General features: G+C 48.4%; 2 protein-coding genes across 2 annotated transcripts in view; both read right to left on the bottom strand.

Annotated features, from left to right (window-relative positions):
* USP43 (ubiquitin specific peptidase 43) overlaps positions 1-2,121 on the bottom strand; it is a 48,700-nt gene extending 46,579 nt beyond the window's left edge. Inside the window, 1 exon segment of the mRNA XM_040630029.1 lies at positions 1,612-2,121. Coding sequence (XP_040485963.1) covers positions 1,612-2,121 — 510 coding nt within the window.
* A 2,094-nt stretch (positions 2,122-4,215) lies between these two features.
* The window catches only part of CFAP52 (cilia and flagella associated protein 52), a 40,035-nt gene continuing 19,213 nt past the window's right edge, over positions 4,216-25,037 (bottom strand). Inside the window, exons 8-14 of the mRNA XM_008688004.2 lie at positions 23,216-23,386; positions 16,462-16,610; positions 13,899-14,044; positions 10,972-11,123; positions 8,608-8,710; positions 5,434-5,545; positions 4,216-4,584 (exon numbers count right to left, since the gene is read on the bottom strand). Of these exons, the coding sequence (XP_008686226.1) occupies positions 4,409-4,584; positions 5,434-5,545; positions 8,608-8,710; positions 10,972-11,123; positions 13,899-14,044; positions 16,462-16,610; positions 23,216-23,386 (1,009 nt within the window). The 3' untranslated portion in view covers positions 4,216-4,408. The remainder of the gene's footprint in view (positions 4,585-5,433; positions 5,546-8,607; positions 8,711-10,971; positions 11,124-13,898; positions 14,045-16,461; positions 16,611-23,215; positions 23,387-25,037) is intronic.

Genomic DNA, 25,037 nt, shown 5'->3' with positions numbered 1-25,037 from the left:
TTTTTTTTTTTTTTTTTTTTTTTTTTTTTGGTAACTTGCTTGAGGTCACAAAGCTCCAGAGACCTTGCTCTTAACCACTATACCCTACACTAGCTCCCCACATCCTAAGTTTTCTGTGGTTTCAGGCACTGGAGGTCAAAACTCCGTAGGGAAGCAGGCAATCCTCCTGACTTAGGTCAGAAGGGTGGCAATGCCTACATCCCTGGCCTCGCCTGGCCTCATCACCTAGGCATTTTATCACCTCGCATCCTCGCCAGAAGGGTGAGTACAGCATACAATATCTGCAGAGAGAGAGCCCACGTTCCCGTAACTTTTATTACGGTATGTAGTTGTAACTGTTCTTTTTTATGCTGAGTTACTGCTGTTCATCTCCGACGACGACGGTACCTAACATCATGACGCTTTACCGCAGGTGTGTTTGTATAGGAAGAAACACAGCATTACGTGGGCTTGGTATTTATCTATGGTTTCAGGCACCCACCGGGGGTCCTGGGATGTACCCCCCAAGCATAAAGGGGGGACTACTGGTACTGTCTCATTATTGAGAAGGCGAATGTTGCCAAAAGGAGATGTGAATGACACTCAGTTGACCCGCTGACCCCTGCAGAACAGAGCTTTAGTGGTGGAAGCAGGAGGAAAGGGGAGGCTGGCACTGTGGGTCACACGGCCTGGCTTGCTTTTTCAGGCTGAAACTCAAGAGCGGTGATGCCTGTGGAATGAACACTGACAGGTTCCCCCTCCCCCAAGAACAATCGCTAGTCTATGGGGAGCTTCAGCTCTCTGCCCAGGGCTGTGGCTTTTCAGCAGGAAGCCAGTCATGTGCATAAATTATCAGGAACTCTGAAATCCAACTGGGATCCCAAACCCGCTGCTTAACCCCGGGTGACGTGACATACATCACTTCCAGCGCCTTATGACTCGGCAGCGTAGGGTAAGTAGACCGGGATCCGGGGGCCAGCGAAAGCAGCCCCAAACCAAGGCACGGTGGGCGATTTAACGAAAGAAAAAAGATGCCATCGCCAATATAGCACACACCCACTGCCTCCCCGGGGCACTCAGCACAGTACCCAGCCCACGGGATCTCAGCTTCCGCTGGGTTTAGAATAAAACCCAAACTCCTTATCACTGCTTCCAAGGCCTCGCAGGGTCTGACCAACCTCATCCACGCCCCACACCACCTAGCTTTCTTTTCGCGCCTCCAGGCCTGCGGCTCCGGTGCTCTCTGGTCAGATCTAAACGCCAGCATCCCCTCCCTCCGAGGCCCCGGCCTTGGGAGTCAGGCTTCGCACACCACACCCCTCCAGACTGGAAAGTGCCCGTGGCGCTAGAACGCCGCCGCGACCCAAAGGCCTTCAGTACTTCAACAAATGTTTGTTGAATGCAAAAATGCTCAATACACTCACATCGACTCCCCCGTCCCCCCCAAAACCACCTGGGAGAAATTCACAGAGAAGACGTTTGCAAGCAAGAGCCCAACAAATCACCTCGAAACAAAGGCGGTAAGCCGAGCTGCAGCTCTGGGTGCCTTCTGAAGGCCCCCAGAAGACCCTTTCCGGATGGGGCGCGCGGCTCGGCCCAGCGGCCGGGGCGGGTGGCGGGCGCGCTGCCTACCTTGAACTCGGCGGAAAGTTGGGGCGTGTACTCGCGCGTCCAGAGCGCGCGCACCAGCGCCGCCAGCTGCTCGGTGACCTCGGCGCGGCCCGGCGCCGCCCGGTAGCGCCCCAGCGCCAGGAACTCGGCCAGTAGGTCCGTGTTGCTGAGACACTGCACCACGGCGTTCATGAAACAGGTGTTGCCGTGGTTCTTCAAGCCCTGCGCGCCCGGGGGCCGCGCGCCGTCGCCGGCCGGGGGCTGGGGCTGGGCGCCAGGCGGGCGCTCCTCCCCGGGGCTCCCGCGCGCGGCTGGGGCGGGGCCCGGCGCGCGGGCGAAGCCCCCCTCGCCGTCCCCGTCGCCATCGCGGGGTCCCGGCTGGGGCCGCGGCCGGGGCGGCGAGGCCCCCGGGCGGGAGCGGCTGCCCAGCGCCAGCAGGAAGCGGCTGAACAGGCGACGCAGGGAGCGGCGGCGACGGGGCCGGGGCGCGGGCGGCCCCTCTCCCGCCGCGGCCCCCGCGCCCGGGTCCATGGCTCCCGCCCGCGCGCCCCCGGAGCCGAGCCCTCCGGCCGCAAGGCGGACGCGCAACTAACCCGCCCTGACCGCCCCGGAAAGGCGGCGGGCGCCGGCTACCTGCGGGCCAGGTGTGCCGGGACCGGGCGGAGGCGGAGCCAGGGGCGGAGCTGCCCCGCCCCGCGCGGGAATCCGGCCGCAGGGCCCGCCCAGGGCAGCGCCACCTCTCCCACCCCGCGGGGCCCGGCCCCGCGGCGCCGCCCCGCGAGCGGAGGCGCGGGACTTGCCCGCTCCGGGTCCCCACCCTTCCTTACCTCTTACCAACCGACGCCCCGAATTTCACTCCCACTCCCGCCAGCCTGCAAGCTGTGGAACAGTAGAGGGGTGAGACATCTGAAAGCGCCTGGGGATTGCCCAGCCCCGGCTAGCCTGGGTTTCTGGAAATTACGTGCAGGTGAATATGAAGAACAGGGAAAGGAAGACTCACCAAAGGGCAGCCTCTGGCGCAGCGAGAGACGCGCACCGGGAGCGGGGACCGGCGCGGGGAGTGCACCGCGGGGTCCTCCCACCTGCAGGAGCAGGTGTGTGCGGACAGGTGGCGCCACCTCCTTCCAGCCCGTCTGCCCCGTCCGTGAGGCCTTCCAGAACTGGGAGCCGCGCGTTGGCCTGGGAAGAATCATCCGGGATGGCTGTGGTTTGCTTGTTTAAACTGCAGACCAGGTCAGAGTCGCTTCCTTAGAACTTGCAAGCGAGACTTCACCGTCCTCGCTTCAGCTGGCCGAGAAGCGGGCCCAGGGAGGTTCGCGCCTGTACCGAGGCCAGGAAACCGGAGTTCGACCCGGCTCTGCGCACTGCCGAGCCCACAGGTTGGCTCTTTCCAACCTCAGAGTTTGCTTAGCAGAAGTTTTCCCGCTCCCAGGCGCGCCCCCTGTGCGGTCCCCTCGCTGAATTGGTGCCCAATCAAAATTGGCTTGGCCTTGCCCCGCCCTTGGTTCCCTGGGTGACCCTGGGGGCCTCGGCTCCCTTGACCCTGTAACTGTCAGGTTTATAATTAATCAGGCAAAGTCTTGCAGACGAATTTCTCATCAATTTCTGGCTCAAAAAGACATCAGCAGGACGCATCAACACCCTGAAACGTTACTTATTTGATAAGTGATCACTTATTAAAATATCTGCCTTGATGTGTCAAATAGGGCCCCAAAAGGTGACCTGATGCAAAAAAAAAAAAAAAAAAAAAAAAAAGGGAAGCATTACTTTAAGGATGAAGAACAGGCTTAGAACAAAAAAGTGTACTGTGCATTGGAGACTTGAAGTGTTTCTGAAAAATGCCATGGTTTACCCTCTCTGGAAAAAAAGATACCCATTTGGATGATTAATACACAAGGTCCACTCCCTTGCCCAGAAAATAATCTATGACATTTCACCTTTGATGGTTACCCCAGGATCCCCAAGAACGCTCGGTTTCTTTGAGAAAAATTCATGTTTCACTGTCTACTCCGTCAGGGATTCTGCTGAAGCTTTTTAACACATTCTCTCACTTAATCCTCAAAATAACCTTTTAAGCAGGTATTCTCGCTTTAGGAAAGGCCAAGCAGAGGCTCAGAGAGTTGGAAGGAAGGAAGGAAAGAAGGAAGGAAGGAAGATCCTAAAATCCTAGATCTGTAGTCAAACCAAGTCTTGCCCTATTGTAACTTGACCAATGAAAGGCTGATTACGAAGGTAAGCAGACCCTTCTTATTTTCAGAGAATGACAGCAGTGCTGTCCGTGGACAAATTATGCAGAAGGGCCGTGGGTTTTGCCGTCATGGAGCAGAGATTGGAACAGGAAACCAGGGGCGCCTGGGTGGCACAGCGGTTAAGTGTCTGCCTTCGGCTCAGGGCGTGATCCCGGCGTTCCGGGATCGAGCCCCACATCGGGCTCCTCCGCTATGAGCCTGCTTCTCCCTCTCCCACTCCCCCTGCTTGTGTTCCCTCTCTCGCTGGCTGTCTCTCTCTGTCAAATAAATAAATAAAATCTTAAAAAAAAAAAAAGAACAGGAAACCAACAATTGGGAATTTATTCATAATAAAAATCCTTTGAATTACAGTCTGGACAACGTAGTCTTGAACACATCCCCATTTTGACACACAACGTAAAAATGTAGAATGCATCCTATGAAGAAAGAGAGAAACTTCAAGATAAAAATATTTTGACGAAAGCACAGAATCATGGATGTGAAAAATTAAAACCAGTCTTAAGAGTTATCTAAGGTCAACCTGCGACAGAGCCGTGGGCAGTGCTGCGGATCCAGAAGTCTCCGCGGCCTCAGGAGGTAAATGGGTACTTCCACCTCAAAATCGCTCCATCAGCACTTACGCTAACGATGTACTGATTTCCTGGACTTATCCGGATGCGGGTGATGTTGCCGCTGTGTCCCACCCCGACATGAGTCACCTCACCCTCATTATAATCCCACACTTTGACCAGATGGTCATTTCCACCTGAAAAAGACAAGCAGGTGCATGGCATTGCTGCAACAGGGTAGGGAGGGACCGCCCGGATTTCAAGTAACTAGATAATTTTCAACACATTCCCCACGTTCCCACATAAGGGAAGAAAAATCTATCTGCAGAGGAGCTCTTTTCCTTGATTATAAAAATCTTGGTCTATTGTAGTAAATTTGGGGGAAAGAAGTACAAAGAGGTGACCTCCCCTTTTAGCCCGCAGCCCAGAAATAACCACTGAGGACAGCTTTGGTTTCACTCCTTCCAGTCTTTTCGCTACAAGGATATAGGTTTGCATACATATGCACCTGTGTGTGTGGTTGGGGTCACACCGTGCTGTAAGTAAACGTGCTTGTGAAACTTTAATTAATTCGGAGCATTTATTTGTCATGTCCTGAAGAATCAGGGCCTGGCAGGAAATGATCATCGATGATGTCCTACAAGGTGTGTAGTATGGTCAATGCCCCTCCTCCACGGAAATGCTGATTTAAAAGCCTGGCATTTAAGACTTTCGTAGGAAATGACAGAGCAAGGCATGCCAGATAATCCGGAATTTAAAGGCCCATTTCTGTCATCAATGCCACCACCAAATAAAGGAAGCAATGTAAAAGGTTGGCTTTTCCATGTGCCCCAAGGCTCATGGGCAGACATTTCCTCCCACTGAAGTGTGACTTCTGGAACTTTCTTTTCCAGCCACACCGACTGCAGTGTTCGGGCCGGACTCCAACCACGGGGTTCTGTAGACACTTCTGTCGTCACTTCCTGTTGCCGCCCACCTTCTAGGGAGTTCTAGGTTCCCATTTAAATAAGCAGGCTTGGGCTTCCTTTTGCCACCCCAGGACTCACCTGTGACAAAGTGTACTCCTTCCAGGGTGATATCCATCCCATTGATGGACCCAGACAAGGAACCTTCCAACTCTCTGATTACTGACCCATCAAAGACTTCCCAGTAGGCAATCTGGAATTCAGAAAAGGAGCATCGGGCAGGATTCGGCCCGGTGGGAGCATTCCGCGCGCCTGCCCGCTAACAGAGGATGGTTCCACTTTATATAGAAGGTGGCAAAAATACGCCCTGGGAGGAGAGATCGGCTGAAATTATAAATAGGCTCAAGCAGGGGGCGGAGAAAGGCATTTTCATATTTTTAGCGTTGGTTTTTACATTTGCATTCTATTTAGAGAGACGGTGACTGTGCCAGTAAGCCTGGATGGTGACAGAAGGTGCTTTTGGTGAGACGAAGTGCTTGGGAGTCCGAGGCAAGCTGTAAACAAAACAGCCACAGCATCCACTTTCCCAGTTCAGCTCTTAGAGGAGGGCCTGGGGGAAGGGAAGCATCCCCTCCGGCTGCTGGGGGAATGAGCAGCCCAGAGAGTTCTGCAGGCTGGTCCCTACGGCTGACCGCACGCTCTCCCCCACCTCACCCTATTTCCACCTTTCTCTTCTGCCTCAAAGCAGTGAAACATCCCCCAGGGTGGGGTCTAGAGGCAAACTGATAATGTGGTCCCCTCCTGGATTGGAGGGGGGGCAGTGCTCAGCGGAGGGAGATTTTTCTCTGAATATACCTTTTATACTCTTTGAACTTTGAACCTTGTAAATGTACAACCTATTCAAAGAGAACGTTTTTTTAAAGATTTTATTTACTTATTGACAGAAAAAGAGAGCTCAAGCAGGGGGAGCTGTGGGCAGAGGGAGAGGGAGAGGCAGGCTCGCCAGGCGCGATCCCAGGACCCTGGGGTCATGACCTGAGCAGAAGGCAGGAGCTTCACTGACTGAGCCACCCCGGCGCCCCAAGAAAATTTCTTTCTAAACGAAGCACTTGACCAGGACTCGGGAGTGCGAACTTGGGCACGCATTTCGCCTCCTCTTATTTCGTGTTGATAGAAATTTGCTGTTCAGGTCACTATGCCAGGAATCTGTATTCCTCTGAATCTAGCTAGAGACTGTGTATGCTGTTTAAAAAAATTTTTTTTTAGCTAATTTATTAATTTCTATTGATGTTTGACTTTCTGTTGACTTCTATGACGTTTTCACAGTAAAAGTGTAAAGGAATATAGACGCATGCCCAAACCCTCGTTTCTCGGGATCACACCCACTTACGTAGCTGGTGCTTAACTGCCTGCTCTCTTGGCCAAAGTCTTAGTGAACCTCTTCTGGGCAGCCTGATGGTGCCTCGGCTTTCCCTCAAGCTTACCCTCTGCCTGGGACGGTCTTCCCCGAGAGCTGAGCATGGCGAGGTCCCCCGCTACTTAGGCCTCAGCTCAGGGGTCACCGCCTTAAGGAGACCTTCCTAGCTAAAGAGAACCATCCTAGCTAAAGCAGCTTCCGTCCCCCGAGCCAGGATCCTGTAACCTGTTCTGCTTCCTTTTTATCCCTTTCACCATCTGATGCCGTGTGGTTCACGTATTAACCCGTTGTTCATGGGCGGGTTCATTGCCAAGTGTCCGTCCAATTCATCCCCTCCCGCCTACGATGACCATGGAAAGTTGGTCAGCTCCCTGACAGCAAGAACACCGTCATGTCCCCAGTCCTTATGGTAGTTGTACCGATTCATGATTTATGCTTTGAATATTCTTGGTGACAATTCCCAGGTGAGGACAGTAGACTGTTTCAAGTCTCATAAACTCATAAGCCATTCCAGTCCCTGGAACATGGGACACAGGACACAAATCTAGAAGCTTTAGGAACCATGTTCTAATAGCATTTACGGTGACGTCATCATTAACTTCCTAATATCCTTTCTGCCCCCTCACCTCCCCATTTCCAAGAGGAAGCCTGCTTAGACCGGAAGTGAAATGGGCTTGGGGGCTTGGGGGTGGGCAGATGTAAGCCAGGCTGGGTGGGCGAGACACAAAGGAACTAGCAAGGCCAACCTACAGAGACTAAAGTGAGGCAGAACTCTGGGCCCCCTAAACAGTCTGTGTCACACAAACCCTGGCCCACACTGGGGGGCATTTCTTGCATTTTTATGACAAAATATCTTCGGACAGTAGTTCCCAATCACCTGGCCAGCTTAAACAGGGAAAAGCCCCATTCCTAGATTCTTTTTTTTTTTTTTTAAGATTTTATTTATTTATTTGAGAGAGCACGAGTGGGGGTGGGGAGGGGCAGAGGGAGAAGCAGGCTCCCCGCTGAGCAGGAGCCTGACTCAGGGCTCGATCCCAGGACCCTGAGATCATGATCTGAGCAGAAGGCAGACGTTTAACCAACTGAGCCACCCAGGCACCCCCTGCTCCCATCCCTAGATTCTATCTTTGGTGTTGGGGGAGCAGAGCCAGGTCCCTCTAGTATTTTTCCTACAGTTATTTTTATAAATTGCTCAACTTTTTCTGTAGCCCGTGAAAAGATAAATGCACAATCTCTTCTTCAGTGATCTCAAAGTCTGAATTAGGGCGCTCCAAATCCATTCATTGGATGTGCAGCTAATTAGACTGAGACCTTGCTGATCTGATGTGGCCAGGAGGGTACATGACACCCTAACATCCTTGCCCCTCCATGCGCGTCTCTCCTGAAGCCTTTTGTTTGCTTCAAGAGGGAAGGTTCCTCCCCCCAAAGAGGGACCAATCTTTACCGAAGGACATGGGCTCCCCCCTAATACGATTTGTAGTACAACGTTGATGATGGGACAAGAGATAAGAACTCTATTGTCATTCGCTTTGAACTTAGCCAAAGGCACCACTGGGATGGGCAATAGGGTTCTAGCCTCAGAAATTCCCTACTAATGAAAACCAGTACTTATTGGGCAGCTACTACGTGCCAGGCCCTCTGCTGTCGGTATGACAGGCAAGCGTGACTTTCATGCGAGCTGCCACGCTGTGAGGTCAGCGGTATCACGTCCACTTTGCAGACAAGGAAGCAAAGACACGGGAAGGGGATCGTCATTTCCAAAGCGGAACAGCTGATCCGCAGCAAGACTGCGCTCTGACCTCGTGGGGCTCGAGTCCAGCGCCGGCTCCCTGGGCCACAACCCTTGGCTGCTTCTGTCGGGTCCCGGAAGGATCCTGACTCCTGCTGGGAGTGCTTACCTTTCTGTCTGTCCCGCTGGTGATGATCTGGAACTCTTCGGGGTGGTAACAAACACACTGGAATAAGGTATTCGCCAGGATCATCTGATTCCTCCGGAGACGTCTGAAAACGAGACGCAAAGCTGTGACTTGCCCTTCCCTAGAAGATGTATGTACTGCTCGGGTGGGACCTGGTACAAGCTTGGGTTGCGTTGGTTTCTCTACCCCAGACAGACTTCTGGTGACTGCCCACTCCACTTTGGCGTCCTCCCGGTGCACCTGCGGGGTAGTCGGAAGACCCCGGGTGGGCCCTTTCCCGAAGACAAAGCACGGAACTCCAGGGGAAGCCTTTCCAGGTAGGAGAAGCTGAATTCAGAGTCACTCTGCTGTCTTCCACACAAGCCGCCTTATTCCTGAGGCCACCGCGCTGGAGTCCGGGTTCCTACCACTTGAGTGGCGAGGTAGCGGGGATACCTTTTTAACCACGGGTATTACTGAGTTTGGCCCTTGGGGTTTGGATCTAGCAGGTGGGATGAGGCCCACAGATGGGCACTTTTCATCAGCATCCCAGCTCATTCTCACGTGCAGCACGGGCTGGAAACCATTGCATCAGATACGTACGTAGGGCTTATCGCCTCCAGGAGATCGGTGGGCATCTCACAGGCCGGCCTCCGAGGGCTGAAAACATGCCCCTTCTGCACAGCTGTTCTTAATACAGCAGTCTCCAAACAGCCTGGTACCTGGGCCGACTGTTTTTTTAAAGGTTTGGGCACAAATTAGCCAAATATTCCCGCGGTGCGGCAGGGAGCCCTTCAGGATTCCAGGTGGCCACAGACAATCCACGGAAATCAGCTTGGACATGCCCTCCCTTCTAGTTATGTGTGCTCCCAAACGGGGAGTTCCGGTGGAGGCCAAGACCTCTGGCAAGTGTGGTCCTTGAACCAGGGGCATCCCTTGGGAGCTGGTTAGACATGTAGGATCTCAAGCAGCCCTCTGGACCTACTCAGTAAAAATCCACATGTTGGCAAGCTCTCCAGGGGCTTCATACACGCATCAGAGTGAGAGACACACAGGACTGGGAGGCGGGTTTGCTTTGGTTTTTGGGGTTTTTTTTGGTTTTGTTTTTTTTTAAAGATTTTATTTATTTATTTGACAGAGAGAGAGGCAGCGAGAGAGGGAACACAACAGGGGGAGTGGGAGAGGGAGAAGCAGGCTTCCCACTGAGCAGGGAGCCTGATGCGGGGCTCCATCCCAGACCCCTGGGATCATGACCTGAGCCGAAGTCAGACGCTTAATGACTGAGCCACCCAGGTGCCCGGTTTTTGGGTTTTTTTTAATGCATTAAATAAAAAGTGTTCTGGGGCGCCTGGGTGGCACAGTTGTTAAGCGTCTGCCTTCGGCTCAGGGCGTGATCCCAGCATTATGGGATCGAGCCCCACATCAGGCTCTTCCGCTATAAGCCTGCTTCTTCCTCTCCCACTCCCCCTGCTTGTGCTCCCTCTCTCGCTGGCTGTCTCTCTCTCTGTTGAATAAATAAATAAAATCTTAAAAAAAAAAAAAAAGTGTTCTGCCTTTGCCTTAATGCCCATTCTCTTCTCTCCAATCTAGAATGTTCTGTATTCTTTGGCAATACCTATATCCGTTCTCTATATTTAGATCTCTTTTCTCCTGCCTCTGGACTTATTCTGAGTCTCTCTAATGAGGTTATACGCAGAGGCAAGGCATCTTAGGAGTGGTAGAGAGGGGCTGGGCGAAGAGAGCTTTAAGGGAATAGGGTCTAATTCCAAATAAAAAACACACAGCTAAAATGCTTATAGTAAAAACAAAAAAAAAAATGCCCTTGAAAATCCTTTGTATGATTCCAACAGTCCAACAGTAAAGTACACGTGCTTTGGTCTGGTTTGCTTGGAGTCAGGCGCTCTCCAGGGGCCATGACAATCTTCCAGCCTGAGAGGACCCTGGGAGTGAGGCTGGCAAAGGGGAAGGACAAATTCACGCCACTCCCCCCTTCCACTGTGCGTGGCAGGCTCCTTCTGGGTGACACGACAAGAGGAACTGCCTACAACGTCATTTCCCTTCTCCCTTTTTAGGGGGAGTTCTTAGAATTGCGTTCGGAGAAGTTCAATCAGGCTTCCCTATGTGCGGCCGGAAAGCTACCTCCCTGTGCTTCCAGAATCTTCTAACATCCAGCCCTTCCGGGAAACTGTACCCTTTCTACCAGCATCTGGAAACAGCCACGGAGAGAGGAGTGGCCTCAGATAACATCCCTCTACTGTCGCTTTAGAGAAGATGTCAACCCTTCGTTTGAATCTGCCCCCAAGTTCAATAAAATGCGGCAACACCTGAGTTTTGTGTCGTGTTGTCCTCCCCATCACGGGTACCTACACGAGGTCCCAGATGATGCAAGTCCCGTCCGTGCTGGCCGTGACACACTCCTCGTTGTTTTTCTTCACCCTGATGCAGGACACGGAGGACTTGTGCTCCTTCAGGGCCTCCTCCAGCTTCTGGGTCTGGCAGCCAATCTGCCAGACCCTCACCTGAAAGCCACAAAGCACAGGCTCTCAACACAAGCTTGTGACTTTGGAAGGGATTAAAAAAATACACACACACACACACACACACACACACACACACACGTATATATGTTCCAAGAGCTTTTTCAGCTCTGCTGTGCCTGTCATTTTAAATTCCCTCTTCTTGCCTCAGTTGAGTGGGGTGGGAATGCTAAGCCGCAGAGCAGGAATATTCTTCCACGGAGCCAGGAAAATGCTACAATGGTCCTAGAGCTACAAATACTTTTCAGGCTGAGAAATGTATCAGGCACCTGCTGTGAAACCAAACAGAATAGCCTATCTGCTCCGTTCTGCTGAGCGTTGCTCTCAGGCGTCCGGGGCCACCAGGAAGGCTCTTGGGGACCCAGAGCCATATTTCAATGTCACACCAGCTGCTCGGGTTTTAATCATTTCCGATTGATGGCTCCCAGCCTCATCAAAGCCAAGACCCACTTTCTACAACAAATATTTTCTGACCACCCCCCCCGTGCTGTCCTGAGTGGCATTTATATCATAGGTCATAGGTCCTACCCACAAAATTTCAAAACAGTCAATAGGGTGCTTTAACTGTAATAAAAAGGATACGTAAGAGGAAAGTCAGTGTATGTCCTGTAATAAACCTGTCACGACTGTACCAGAAAACACAATAATGTGGTCAGATGCTTACACTTTCTTATCACGAGTACGCTGGACTTGTGGAAAAGAAGAAAGGCAGAGATTATCTTACGTGAGTAACATAAGACAACACAAGAATACGAGACTAGTAGGTCCGGGTGAACACCCGGCTAGAAAGGAGGGTTAGGATAAGTGATAACGGACTAACTGATTTGTACCTGAAAGGAGAAAGTAGCCATTAACGAAGTAAGAGAAACATTCTTTTTTTTTTTTTTTTTTAAAGATTTTATTTATTTATTTATTTGACAGAGATAGAGACAGCCAGCGAGAGAGGGAACACAAGCAGGGGGAGTGGGAGAGGAAGAAGCAGGCTCATAGCGGAGGAGCCTGATGTGGGGCTCGATCCCACAACGCCGGGATCACGCCCTGAGCCGAAGGCAGACGCTTAACCGCTGTGCCACCCAGGCGCCCCGTAAGAGAAACATTCTAAGCCGTTTCTTTAATAAGGAAGAGGAGGAAGCACGAAGTTATCTCACGTGAGCTGTGTCCAAATAATTCTCCAATCTTGTAAGCCACTATAAGCGGAGTTATACATTCAGTCTTCTGCAAGAGTAGTACGCAGATTTTCTGACTCATATGGTGTGGGCACCCAGGCCTGGAGCTTTGGATGTTCTGGGCATTACTAGCCCTGTAGTTGTGGGACTGCAGGGGTCTGAGGTATGTTTGTGGGGTGAAAGGGATAAGATGGTGGGACTGGGGTCCTTGCAACTCCGGCAAGGCCATTTACCAATGAAAATGGAAGTCCTTGAGTATTCTGGGAACTGCTGAATTCACACCCGTGCACACCTGCTGACCAGCAGCCCCGGTCTCCAGCACTTAACAGACACCTTGAAGACTACGTCTTCCGGAAGGAAGGTCTGTAATAGCTGAGTGGGGAATGGGAGGAAGAGCTGATGTGGTGTTCTGAAAAGATTGCCAAGGGCGATGGATGCATTTGTAATGTAGGATTTCCTCCCGCAGCTCTCAATGGCTGGGGCTCAGGCACCTAGGAGCAGATGATCTGGTCCAAGCCAAGTCTGGGCATGAGCAAGGCAGATGCCCCAAAGGGGTGGGGGAGCAAGCCAGGATGCTGCAGGCGTCAGCAACAGCGTGGCTGAAGAGCTAAGGGAAGGGATCCAAGCCCTCGAGGGGGTGGTGGGCAGAGAGCAGGGGAGGGTCCAGAACTAGATGTGCCCATGGTGCACCTGCCACGTGAGCTCTGAATGCAAGATGCATAGCAGATTTTGAAGACTTGCCACACAGTAGTGCAAAATATCTCACGAACTGGAGTCTTGATTGCTATCTTCCCTTTATGCCCAAGAAATGGAAGCACAGAGAGGTTGAAGAGCGTGCCCCAGGTCACACAGCTGGGAAGTTGCAGAAGTGACATTTGTGCCCGGGCAAAGGCAGTAGGACTCCAGAACCCACACACTCAGCCATGACTCTGCTTGGCCCAAACTCTGTTAGAGGTCACATCAAGATGCTGGATCTTTCTCCTCCCTGATAAGTTATTCCTATAATAGCATGAAGAATAGAAAGGAAAAGAAAATGTCCTCTCTCCAGAAGGGAAGGCTTGTGGGGGGGAGGGGGCGGAGAAAGCCGGGGAGTGAGGAGGGGGAGGCGCTGAGAAAAACGTGTGAACGGAAGATGTTTCAGCCTCCTCCGAATGATGGAAGGGAAGGTCAAGTGTAACGACTTTAAAATAACGGTCATACATCTGGGTAGTTGAAAGAATGGAGCCTAAAAATAGCGCCTCCTTTAAAAGACATGATGAAGACAATTTATATAACCATAGCCTTTCAAGGAAAAAAGAACCAGTAATTCCCAAACCCTGGCAAAACACTAACTTAGATTCATAGCTCGATTCCATATAGAACACTTTCATGTCTGTATCTGAAATGTCCTTTTGTGAACAAATATACTAGATGTGTGTTTGTATTATTAGAACTTTACTTTATGATGTATTTTAGGGTTTCTTCAAAATCTTACTTTGGTCCTGCCTGACTCCTGGTACAGGTTAAAAAAAATCAAGTTAGTGATTTTCTAGAAGGCTGTTGCTCTGAACTGAGGGCTCTTGCAAAGAGATTCTGCCTTCAAAAACCATACCTCCCCTTCCCCGCCGCCGCTGATGACCCGTTTGCAGTCACTGGTGGTGGCGATGGCTGTCACTCCGATCCTGTGGGCGTTGTTAATGACATACATCAGCCGGCCTGTCTCTGGGGCGAAGGCTCGGATTCTACCATCGTCCCACGCTGGCATGGAAGGGACACAAAAAGCAGGCAGGGTCAGTATACTCCTACTCTCTGTGCAGACTGTGGCCCTCTTCCATCATAAAGGAGTCAGGACTGGGGAGCCGCGGGGGTGGCGGAGGAGAGAGGCCAGTCCCCCACAGCTGCCAGGAATCCCTGCCTCTAGGTGTACCCCATCCCGGGAGAAAACATTTGGGGTGGGGAGAAAGAAAGGAGGCCAGCTCCCGCCTCTCCTGTGAGTTGCGAATCTTGTGCCTCCAACTGGCTAGCTGACATTGCACCTGGGACGGAGAATTTGACATCTCCAAACACATGTTGGCTTCCTACCCTTCCCTCTACTTTAAACCTAAGGTTCCTTCCCCGACTCCCCCCATCTTCCCCATCTCAATAAAAGTTGCCATCAACCATCCGGTTCTTTAAGCCAAGAACTTCAAAGTCATCCTTGAGTCCTCTCTATTCCCTCCACCCAGCCCCACCCAACCCAACCCAACGTCCAACCCACCAGCAAGCCCCACCACCAGCTCTACAGTTGAAACACATCTCGAATCCGGCCACTTCCCAACCCCTCCACTGGGCCTACCCTCATCCAAGCCATAAGCACCTCTCTCCTGGGTGATTGTAACAGCTCCCTCCTTGGCCTCAGAATCTTGCTCCCCTTAATCAATTATCTATGCAGGGGCCTGAGTGCACTTAAAATCATGTCACCTCCTTGATCAAGAAGATTCAAAAAGTGTTCGCACTAACAATGAAAACCCAACTCCTTTATCCTCCATGGTAACTACTCTCTACTCTCTACCTAGCTCTTCACCTTCCTCTACTACCATTTTCCCTCAACCCCGACCCCAGCTCGACCCACTGGGCTCTAGAAACACTGGCATCTTTCTAGTCTTCCAACACACCAAGCAATTTTCCACCTCAGGACCTTTGCCCCTGCTGGAATGCTCTTCTCCCGGGTCTCTACGGGGCTGCCTCCTTCTCACTGGCCTTAGTGTCACCTCTTGACTTGGGGGCAATTTTCAAGAAGATGTTCAAGGTAGATGCCACTTCAGCAAAGACTTGAGGAAGTGAGGGGGTGAAGCAAGTGGGTCACGGGGTTGCCCAGGGACAGGACCACCTAGGCACACCAAACAGCCAGAGTAAAGGCGCTATGCATCATGTGCCTGAGGGATAGCAAAAGAGCAAGCATGGCCACAAGGGGCAGGTGGTAAGAGACAAAATCGGAGGTAAGAAGGTGGAGGTGGGGAAGGAAAGAAGGGCCTTGGGGGCAAGTGCAGGGACTTAGAGGCATCATTGGACTTATACCTTAGAGGATTCCTGGCTTCTGTCGGGGAGAGGGGTGGTGGGCAAGAAAAGAAGCAGGGAGACCTGGCAGGAAGCTACTAGAAGAATCCAGGGGGTGGTGGTGGCTGGGACAAGGGTGGAGATGATGAGAAATGCTCCGAGGTGAGGGCCATCAGAGGCAAATGCCGGAAGCTAAGAGCTCCTGGCGTCTACTGTGTGGGAAGACATGCCCAAGGGAGAAGCCAACGGGGAAGAGACAGAGCCAGGAAAGAGGCCAGATGAGATGGGCTCCTGACGTCACATTTAAACAGCTGCACCTAAAGATCTACCTGAGGGGCGCCTTGGGGGCTCGGTCGGTTGAGCTTCTGCCTTCGGCTCAGGTCACGATCCCAGGGTCCTGGGATCGAGCCCCGCATCAGCTCCCTGCTCAGCAGGGAGTCTGCTTCTCGCTCTCCCTCTGCCCCTCCCCCGATCATGCTACTCGGTCTCTTTCTCACAAATAAATAAACAAAATCTTAAAAAACAAAAACAAAAAACAAACTCCACTTGAGTCGTCCCTGATGTGAACAAGAGAATTTGCTTTCTGACCACTGGGGAAATTTGTATATGAGTTGAACACAAGAGGATATTAAGTAGTTACTGTTTCATAGGAAAATATTACTTTTAGGGATGCATACTAAAGTATTTGGAGGTGGAATATGATGGTGTCTGTAATTTCTGTTAAAATACTTTGGCACGAGAGGATCAATGGAGTTAAAAGTGGATTCCCTCTGAGGCATAACATAGTTGAAATCAGGTTTTTCTCTAACAGCTGAAGGGGTTCTAACACAGGCACCCTGTCCTGACCAAGACCTCAAATCTGTTTGGTAATCGAGTCGCTGAATTCTCCTGCTGTGGAGAAAGCGACAGGCTACATGCAGCAATGCTGGGGGGAAGCGAAATTGCTCTTTGGTCATTCTGAGCTCGGAAAGTCTCCAGGCTGGAAGGGGACTCCATAGAGAGGCTGGATTAGAAGCAAGGAGGGGTGGGCAGCACGAGGCTGCCCCAGGGTGTCCACATAGAGAGACCAGCATAGAAGGAGAACAAGGTACACAGCCACAGCCAGAGCCCACGCCAACGCCCCAGAATGTCCACATTACCCGAGATGATGCTCTTGCCGTCCCTCATGAAATCGATGCCGTGACAAGTCATGTTGGGCACGGTGATACGCAGCAGCTCCCTGTTGGACAGCGTGTGCCACACCCTGATGTCCTTCTTGGCACAGGTAGCAAAGAGCTCGGTGGTACCGCTGCGAAGGAGCCACCGTGAGAATAAAGAGGGGCAGCCATACAAGACGCACACCGTTTCTTAGATGTACGCTCGACTCTCAGACGTATGGCGCAAGGATATGGGGAAGGATGCCTTCTAGGCACCCAGGATCTCAACGCCTGACGGTCTTACAGAAACTTTGTATAAAAGGGCATTTGATGCCCACAAGTCATCCGTGGACCATCTTTTGTAGCCCTTTGCCTAAAGGACAGTTTGGGACAAAGTTGCTCAAGAGGAAAATGTCAATTGCAAAGTTTTTAAATGTCCTGGTAGACTGGAGATCAAATATGGCTGTGGAATACTGATATTAACAGAGGCTAAAAAAACTTTCCCTGTAAAGCAGATAATCATTATGATTTCAAAGGGAAAAATGACGCAGGTGCCAGAATTCACGTCTGCAGATAACCTAGAGCAGAACTTTGCTTAGTTGTGAGAAAACAGGAGATTCTGGACAAGGAAGTGAAGCCCAGGGTAATTGACCTGTCTGCTTTTTTTAAAAAAGGATTTTATTTATTTATTTGAGAGAGAGAGCACGAGCAGAGGGAGGGGCAGAGGGAGAACCAGACTCCCTGCTGAGCGTGGAGCCCGACACAGGACCGGACCCCAGGACTCTGAGATCATGACCTGAGCCGAAGGCAGACACTCAACTGACTAAGCCACCCAGGCGCCCCCCACTTTTTTTTTTTTTTAAGGACAACTTGTAAATTGAGTGAAAAACGCCATTATGTCAAAAATTACAGGGGCGCCTGGGTGGCATAGCGGTTAGGCGTCTGCCTTCGGCTCAGGGCGTGATCCCGGCATTATGGGATCGGGCCCCACATCAGGCTCCTCCGCTATGAGCCTGCTTCTTCCTCTCCCACTCCCCCTGCTTGTGTTCCCTCTCTCGCTGGCTGTCTCTATCTCTGTCGAATAAATAAATAAAATCTTAAAAAAAAATTACAGATTATTCCAATTTGGATAAGAAAAAGGGAGTACTACTGGGGTACAATAAAGTCCACCTACTTTATAAATATCGGTTTATAGCTTTATAGTCTCTATGGAGGAGTTAACTTAAAGTTAAATGCTTCTCAAGAAATGTCTACATTTCATCAAAAGCACATTCAGGAAAAGAGAGTCCCTCTCTCATGTTTTAAGATCTACTTGCTTTGGAATTAATAGAAAAATAAGCGGACCTTTTCTATATATTTAATTTGGGGCTCAGAGAAAAGCAATTGTAATGCTGGACTGGCTACTTAGGTTGCGTGCTGGAAGGGGACAGCCGAGGAGATTGTGCTGCTTGCTTCTTGATCGGATCAAGCCAACCTTAGAAGACAATGTTCATTTAGAATAAGAGAGGCTTTATATAGGACACTACCTTCAGTGAACAACCCCCTTCTGTGGGGAAAGTGAGCTCTTAAAGAGGCAAGTGGACTCCTCGTGAAAACCAAATATCACGGAACGAGCGTACCTAGAGAACTTCCCAAACTCTCCCTACCCTGGATGGACAGTCTACTTCTTCAGGAATCCGGACCTGAGCTTTTCAAGTAGCTGGTTGTCTCTAGTTTAGAACCTGAAAGGTTAAGTTCTGGAAAAAGTCCAAACTGACTGGATCAAGATGGTGCACTAGGCTCATCGAAAAGCCTGTGAAACGAAGAGCCAGATACAGAGGACAGAGACAGGGGTAGAGATGGAAAATGCAGAGTTAGATACAAGGAAGCAGGACAGATTATCATCAAATAGACCAGAAACTTTGAGGACAAAGAGAAATCAGCCAGATGAAATCTGTGAAGAGACAAAACTGGAGAGAAACACAAAATATCAAAATCACCAGGAGGGAGGACTTCTCGTAATGTTGGAGCAGTGATGTGGTCACACAAACCTTCCCACAGACAACGGTTAGAAACACTGGATGGCATTAACGACAAAAAGAACCTAGAATCCTAAAGACGCTGAAAACGTTTAAAAGTGCACAGAAATCAGGAAGTGTTTGCTCTTGTAAAAGTGCAACTGGAAAGGGTTAAGGGTCATTACCGTGTTGCTGGCTAATCTGAGGGTGCCCCCAACTTCCCCAGCTACGGTAGCCACAGAAGAAAGTGGCAGAAACACCATAGCCTTTCTAGCTGAAAGTGTGCAGAGATCAGAGCTGAGGGCTGGAAAATTTACAGGGGAAATCCTGGCAGCGAGAGATCCATCGGAGTAAAAACCTAAATTCAGATTAGAAACACTGCCCAAATTCCCATCTGACAGCTAAATTCTACATGCATGGGAGAAAACCCAAAAAGAAGAAAAAACCGATAGAGACCAGAAAGGACTCTACTTTTCTTTATTTAAAAAAAAAATTCTATTGATTTTTTTTTTTTTTAAGGAGTCTATTTTTGAAGACACAGCTACATGGGATCAACCTGAGAGATTTTTTTTTTTTTTTTTGCCTTTTTAACTGAATACATTCACCAACTGTGTTCAGCTTGGGTGGCAGAAAGCTGGACCTTACAGGCTTAAAATATCAGAAGCCAGGGCCTGAGGTCATAGCAACACCTGGAAATTAGGGGAAGATCCCTAGGAGCAAGGACACCACAGAGAGGACGAGCTTCATCTCTGGATAAATCCCTGAGTGAATGCTAAATTCTGCAAGCCCACAGAAGTACCAAGAACCTGTATAAAAAAAGGAGCAGTGGGAAGCCATGAGAATGCCAGCTGCTGCATTCTATGAGAAAGACAAAATTTGCAGTTTGAGTCGAGGCCAAGAATCCTCAGAGAACACTACGGAAGTCAGAGTTACTACAATGTATTAGCTCTCGTGCTGAGTTTTCAACAAAAAGTAAGCAGGCATGCAAAGAAATAGGAAAAAATGATTTGGGAAAAACACAGTCAAAAGAAACTGACTCCAAGTAGATCAAGGTGTTGGACGAGCAGACAAAGACTTCAAAGCAACTAATTTAAAATGCATTCAAAGAATTAAAGGAAATGATAGTACCAATGAATTAACAGACAGGTAATATCAACAGAGAAATAGAAACCATATATTTATATATATATCTTATAATTATAAATTATTATAACAAACATATATATATATTTATGACTTAAAGATTTATAACTATTTAAAACAAAAATTATGATTTGGCATTAATGGGTTTATAATTGTAATACGTATACATGAAAACAACAGCACTAAGAATAAGGGTGGGGGTAAGAGAAAGAAACTGTTGCAGAGTTCCCAGACTGCATATTACCCGGTCATTCAATATTAACTCTAAGCAGACTGCGATATATTAAAAATGCTTATCATCATCCTTAGAGCAACCACTAAAAAAAATTAATGCAAAGATATATAAGTAGAAAGCCAATAGAGCAATTAAAATGGACTGCTAACAACATTTGATTAAAGCAAAAGGTGGCAGGAAAGACTAGAAGAACAAAGAATGGATGAAACAAAAGAAAACAAATAACAAAATGGAGGATTCAATCCACTATATCAAAAATTACATTAAGAGGAAATGGACTAGGGGCACCTGGGTGGCTCGGTCAGTTGGACGGCTGACTCTTGATCAGGTCATGATCTCAGAGTCCTGGGATTGAGCCCTGTGTCGGGCTCCGTGCTCAGCATGGAGTCTGCTTGAGATTCTCTCTCTCCCTCTCCCTCTGCCCCTTCCCCCACTTGCATTCTTTCTCTCTCTAAAACAGATAAATAAATCTTTAAAAAATCTAAAAGTAATTATTTGTAAAAGACAGTAAGTAATTCTGTATGTAATTCAGAACTATGTAATTCTGTAATTCTCATCAATGTTAGCATAAGAGATGGTGAGAGGAAGATAAAGAGGGAAATAAACTAAGCTGAGACTCTTGTTTCTTTGGAAAATATGATATAGATGTTGGTGAACTCTAGTCTTTGGCAGAAAAATACGTTTAAACATGCATATTAAAAAATCAAGGGTAATCACTAAGTGAATAAAAATACAGTGAATAGTTTCCAAGTCCTGTGAAGTAAGGCAGGGGAAGGCACGACCAAAAAAACATGATCAAAACACAACAAAAGACAAGAAAAGGAAATACACGACAAAGGAAACATGTTAAGTAGAAAATATCTATAAACTCATTCGATAGGAATAAGTATGAATGGACTAAATTCTATGAAAAGACCAAGACTTACCTAAAACCAAACAATACCAATAGGTTGGAAAGAGACATAGTTTCTTTTGCTATGGTGCATGTCTCTGTAACGTGCATTAGCTCATATGCAATTGGCAAATAGGCACATGATAGTGGAATATTGCAGAGGTTGCTTTCGTTCCTACATACTTCTTCCCAACAGATTAATGCCTTGGCATCCCAAGTAATAGCAGCTGAGAACATGAACGCAGCTGAATCCACAAGGAAGGAAAAACGCCGGCTTGTCCGTGATGTTCACGTACCCCACGTTCTCCCTCTTAGCTCAGTTTTGTCCATAGCTCGGCAGGGGGAGAGGAGGAGAGAGCAAAGCGGGAATGGGTAGTGACTCTCAATAGGTTTCTTTTTGGGATAATGAAATCTCCTAGAATGAGATTATGGTGATGGTCGCACGACTCTGTAAATATGCAGAAAGACCTACACTGAATTGCACACTCTAAATGGGTACACTTTAGGGTACGTAAGTTCTATTTCAATAAAGCTGGTTTTCAAAAAAAAAAGAAGAAAGAAAGAAAAAGAAAAAAGGAGGAGGGGAGAAAAAGAGGGGTTACAAATCCTGACTAGGTCGATGACTATATAAGAATTTGAAAAGATAGGGCGCCTGGGTGGCTCAGTTGGTTGGGCGACTGCCTCCGGCTCAGGTTATGATCCCGGTCCTGGGATCGAGCCCCACATCGGGCTCCTTGTTTGGCGGGGAGCCTGCTTCTCCCTCTCCCTCTGCCTGCCACTCCCCCTGGTAGTGTTCTCTCTCTCTGTGTCAAATAAATAAATAAATAAATAAAATAATAAATAAATAAATAAATAAATAAATAAATAATAAATAAATAAAATAATAAAAAATAAAAAAATAAAGAATTCAAAAAAAATAGTTAAAAACCTAATCTTATAAAAGGCCCCAGGGATAAATAGTTTTACAGATTGATTCTAACGAGCTCCTTAGAAAAAGAGGGAAAAAAGTAAGACAGAAAGAAAATGACCAACCAATTCTCAAAAAAGATCCCCCTGGTGGGAAGCACTGGCCATTTTCACTATTAGAAACATTTAAAAGAACCTCATTGTAGGGGCACCTGGGTGGCACGGTCGGTTAACATCTGACTCTTGATCTCACCTCAGGTCTTAATCTCAGGGTCACGAGTTCAAGCCCTGTGTTGGGGTCCATGCTTAAAAAAAAAACACAAAAAAACACTTCAAAGAACCTAACTGCCAATTGCAATGACTCAGGGAACCCAAAGTACGTTTCATGATCATAAGCATCAAGTTTTCAAAGTGAGTCTTGCTACCTGTAAAACAATGATCCTGAGTTTTGTAAATGCAAGCTACGTACTAGAGGAAGGTCAGAGCAAAAATTATCTGATCAACTTCATGGGATGAATGCCACCAGAGACAAAATGCGTTTCAAAAAGCAAATAATGGCAAACTATGAATTTTTTGACATTAAGACTGCTGATGGTGGGGCGCCTGGGTGGCGCAGTCGTTAAAGCGTCTGCCTTCGGCTCAGGGCGTGATCCTGGGGTTCAGGGATCGAGTCCCACATCGGGCTCTTCCGCTATGAGCCTGCTTCTTCCTCTCCCACTCCCCCTGCTGTGTTCCTTCTCTCACTGGCTGTCTCTGTCAAATAAATAAATAAAATCTTTAAAAAAAAAATAAAATAAAACTGCTGATGGGTGATTGCTTCACTTGTTTCAGGTGGGATTTACCAAGAAATCCAGAAGATGACGGAGAGGTCCAGAAGACCCCTTGTGTTCACCGCCATTAAGCGGGCCAAGTCCGGGAGACCCAAGAGGCATAAACCGAATGAGTTGAAAGCCGTTTGAAAAAAGGCACTAGTGAGCTTTTTCCAGATAGCACTGGGAAAACAGAAAAGTTTCTACGCTTGCTTTATTAGAAAAGCCAACACTGTAAAGAAGCCCAAATTTGGACGGTGAAAATTCATGTAGCCTCAGGGCGAAGGCAATAGACATAATTATTGTTAATAATAATTATTGAGTAATAATAAAGCATCAGTATTATATTTCTTTTTTTTTTTTTTTTAAAGATTTTTATTTATTTATTTGACAGAGATAGAGACAGCCAGCGAGAGAGGGAACACAAGTAGGGGGAGTGGGAGAGGAAGAAGCAGGCTCATAGAGGAGGAGCCTGACGTGGGGCTCGATCCCGGAACGCCGGGATCACGCCCTGAGCCGAAGGCAGACGCTTTAACCGCTGTGCCACCCAGGCGCCCCCAGTATTATATTTCTAGTTATTATTATAATTAATATTAGATGATTATTATTAAAATGACTGACTATAATTGAGAAATTTAAGGATAAAAGATCATAATCATATTAATACATGTTGAAAATGCGTGAATAAGATAAAATTAAGTTTCCTGGCACACTGCCTCAGACCTCCATGTTTTCACTGATTTTAGGAGCCCAAATACTTTGCTCTTCTACTTACAATGGAAAGACAATGTCCTGGACAGCTTCACAGTGACAAGTGGCAATGAGAGTCTCTTTGAAATCCGTGAAGTTGACCCGATAAATGTGTGATTCTTCTGTTCCTACAAAAAACTGGTGTCCTTCCCCTCGAAGTGTGATTGACGTGATGCCACCTTGTAGCTGAATTTTCCTTTATGGAGAAGCAAGAAGGTAAAGTAGATTCACTCGATCAATGAGGACTTGTTACAGAGGATACAAGTCAGGTGTAGGACCTGGGGACCCGCCTTCAGGGAGGGGACACAATTGGAAAGGCAGGAGTGACTCAGAATATTGGGGGCCCATGGTCAGCAGAGGGAGAGGCTAGCAGGGTTTACAGTAGTCGGCGGGCTTCCTCAGGGAGAGAGAGTCTAAAATGGGTTGTGGAACACAGGCAGGATCTGGACAGAGGGAACATTCCAGGAAGGCAATGGGCACAAACAATTATGGAAATTAAATAATTAATTCCATTTCTAGGAAATAATCCTACAACTGGAGGGGAAACCTTTATGTCAAAGGAGGTTATCATAACCTTATCGAAAAGAGTAAAAGGTTGGAAACAACCTAAATACCCAATTGTAAGGCAATGGTTAAATCATCTTTGGGACGGCAGGCAACTTCTTAAGGTATCTGCCTAGCCAGAAAAACAACGTTTAAAACATTATGTACATTTTATCACAGTCGTTTTTAAAAAAGGCATTAATATTGAAAATGTTTATGACGTTTGCCTCCAGTAAAAATAAACCAGAATATAAAATTTTGTACGCAAAGGAAGTACGATTGTTTTAAACTGTATACGAAAAACACAAGACAAGAAGAAATAACAAAATGTTAATAGCGGCTCTCTTCACCAGAACTTTCAGGCCCTCTTGTCTCTCTCTGTCCACATTTCAAATCCCTCTGCTTCCCAAACATCTAATGAATATGAACTTAAAAAAAAAAAAAAGAGTATATAAATGAATGGATCCCTAAAAGCCCAGCCTTGTTCTGCAACTAATGTAGTTTTGACAGTAAGAACGCAATGGAGAGTCTCTTGCAAGGGGTCAGTGTGGGAAAGGCAGCATTTTACAAAGATCCATTTGTTGATGGGACACAGAACGGTTAATGAAGAAAGGACTGACCCTGAGTTACATGCTGGCTTCTTCGCTAACTAGATAGAGCTCTCTGACCCTGGAGAAATTGCCAGAAATCTCCCAGCCTCACTTCACTCAAGCACAGAATAATTCCTCCTTCGCAGGGTCGCAGTGAGGATCAGAGATAATGCGCATGAGGCCCGAAGGGCAGCCGATAGAAAGACTGGCTGTTGACATCTGGGCTCCCTTGAAGACAAGGTGGAGCCCGGGGCTACGGGGGCGAGGCCAGGGGTCCCTGAACTCCAGCGGTCTGCTTCATCATACTACTTCCTGACTTCGCATGGGAACTACTTTCCCAATCCACGAAACCCCAAGGAGACAGAAATCACTGCCTCCAACGGGAGGCTATGCTGTCCCACAAGGTCAGTATGGGGACAGGCACAGCACAAACCCTATAATCATGGCCTTGAATTGATCAACCTCATCACGATGGGAATAACCGTGTATTGAAAACAAGCTGTTCACAAAGGAGGGGGTTAATTTTGTGCACTCCCCCCACATATCCAGAGTCTAAGCAACCCTCTCTTATTCCCCTGCACGCAAACACAGAACTGGTGCGAACACATTCTCCAGAAGACCTCTCTGGAGCACGGAATTTAACATTGCAACCTGTCTCCTGTCCCCCTTCAACCCTAATCCCCCCTTAGTGTACCTCCAACTCCATTTGTCTCC

The sequence above is a fragment of the Ursus maritimus genome, unplaced genomic scaffold, assembly GCF_017311325.1.
Source record: "Ursus maritimus isolate PB19 unplaced genomic scaffold, ASM1731132v1 scaffold_14, whole genome shotgun sequence".
Classification (NCBI taxonomy): domain Eukaryota; kingdom Metazoa; phylum Chordata; class Mammalia; order Carnivora; family Ursidae; genus Ursus; species Ursus maritimus.
This window is presented reverse-complemented; position numbering and strand designations above follow the sequence as displayed.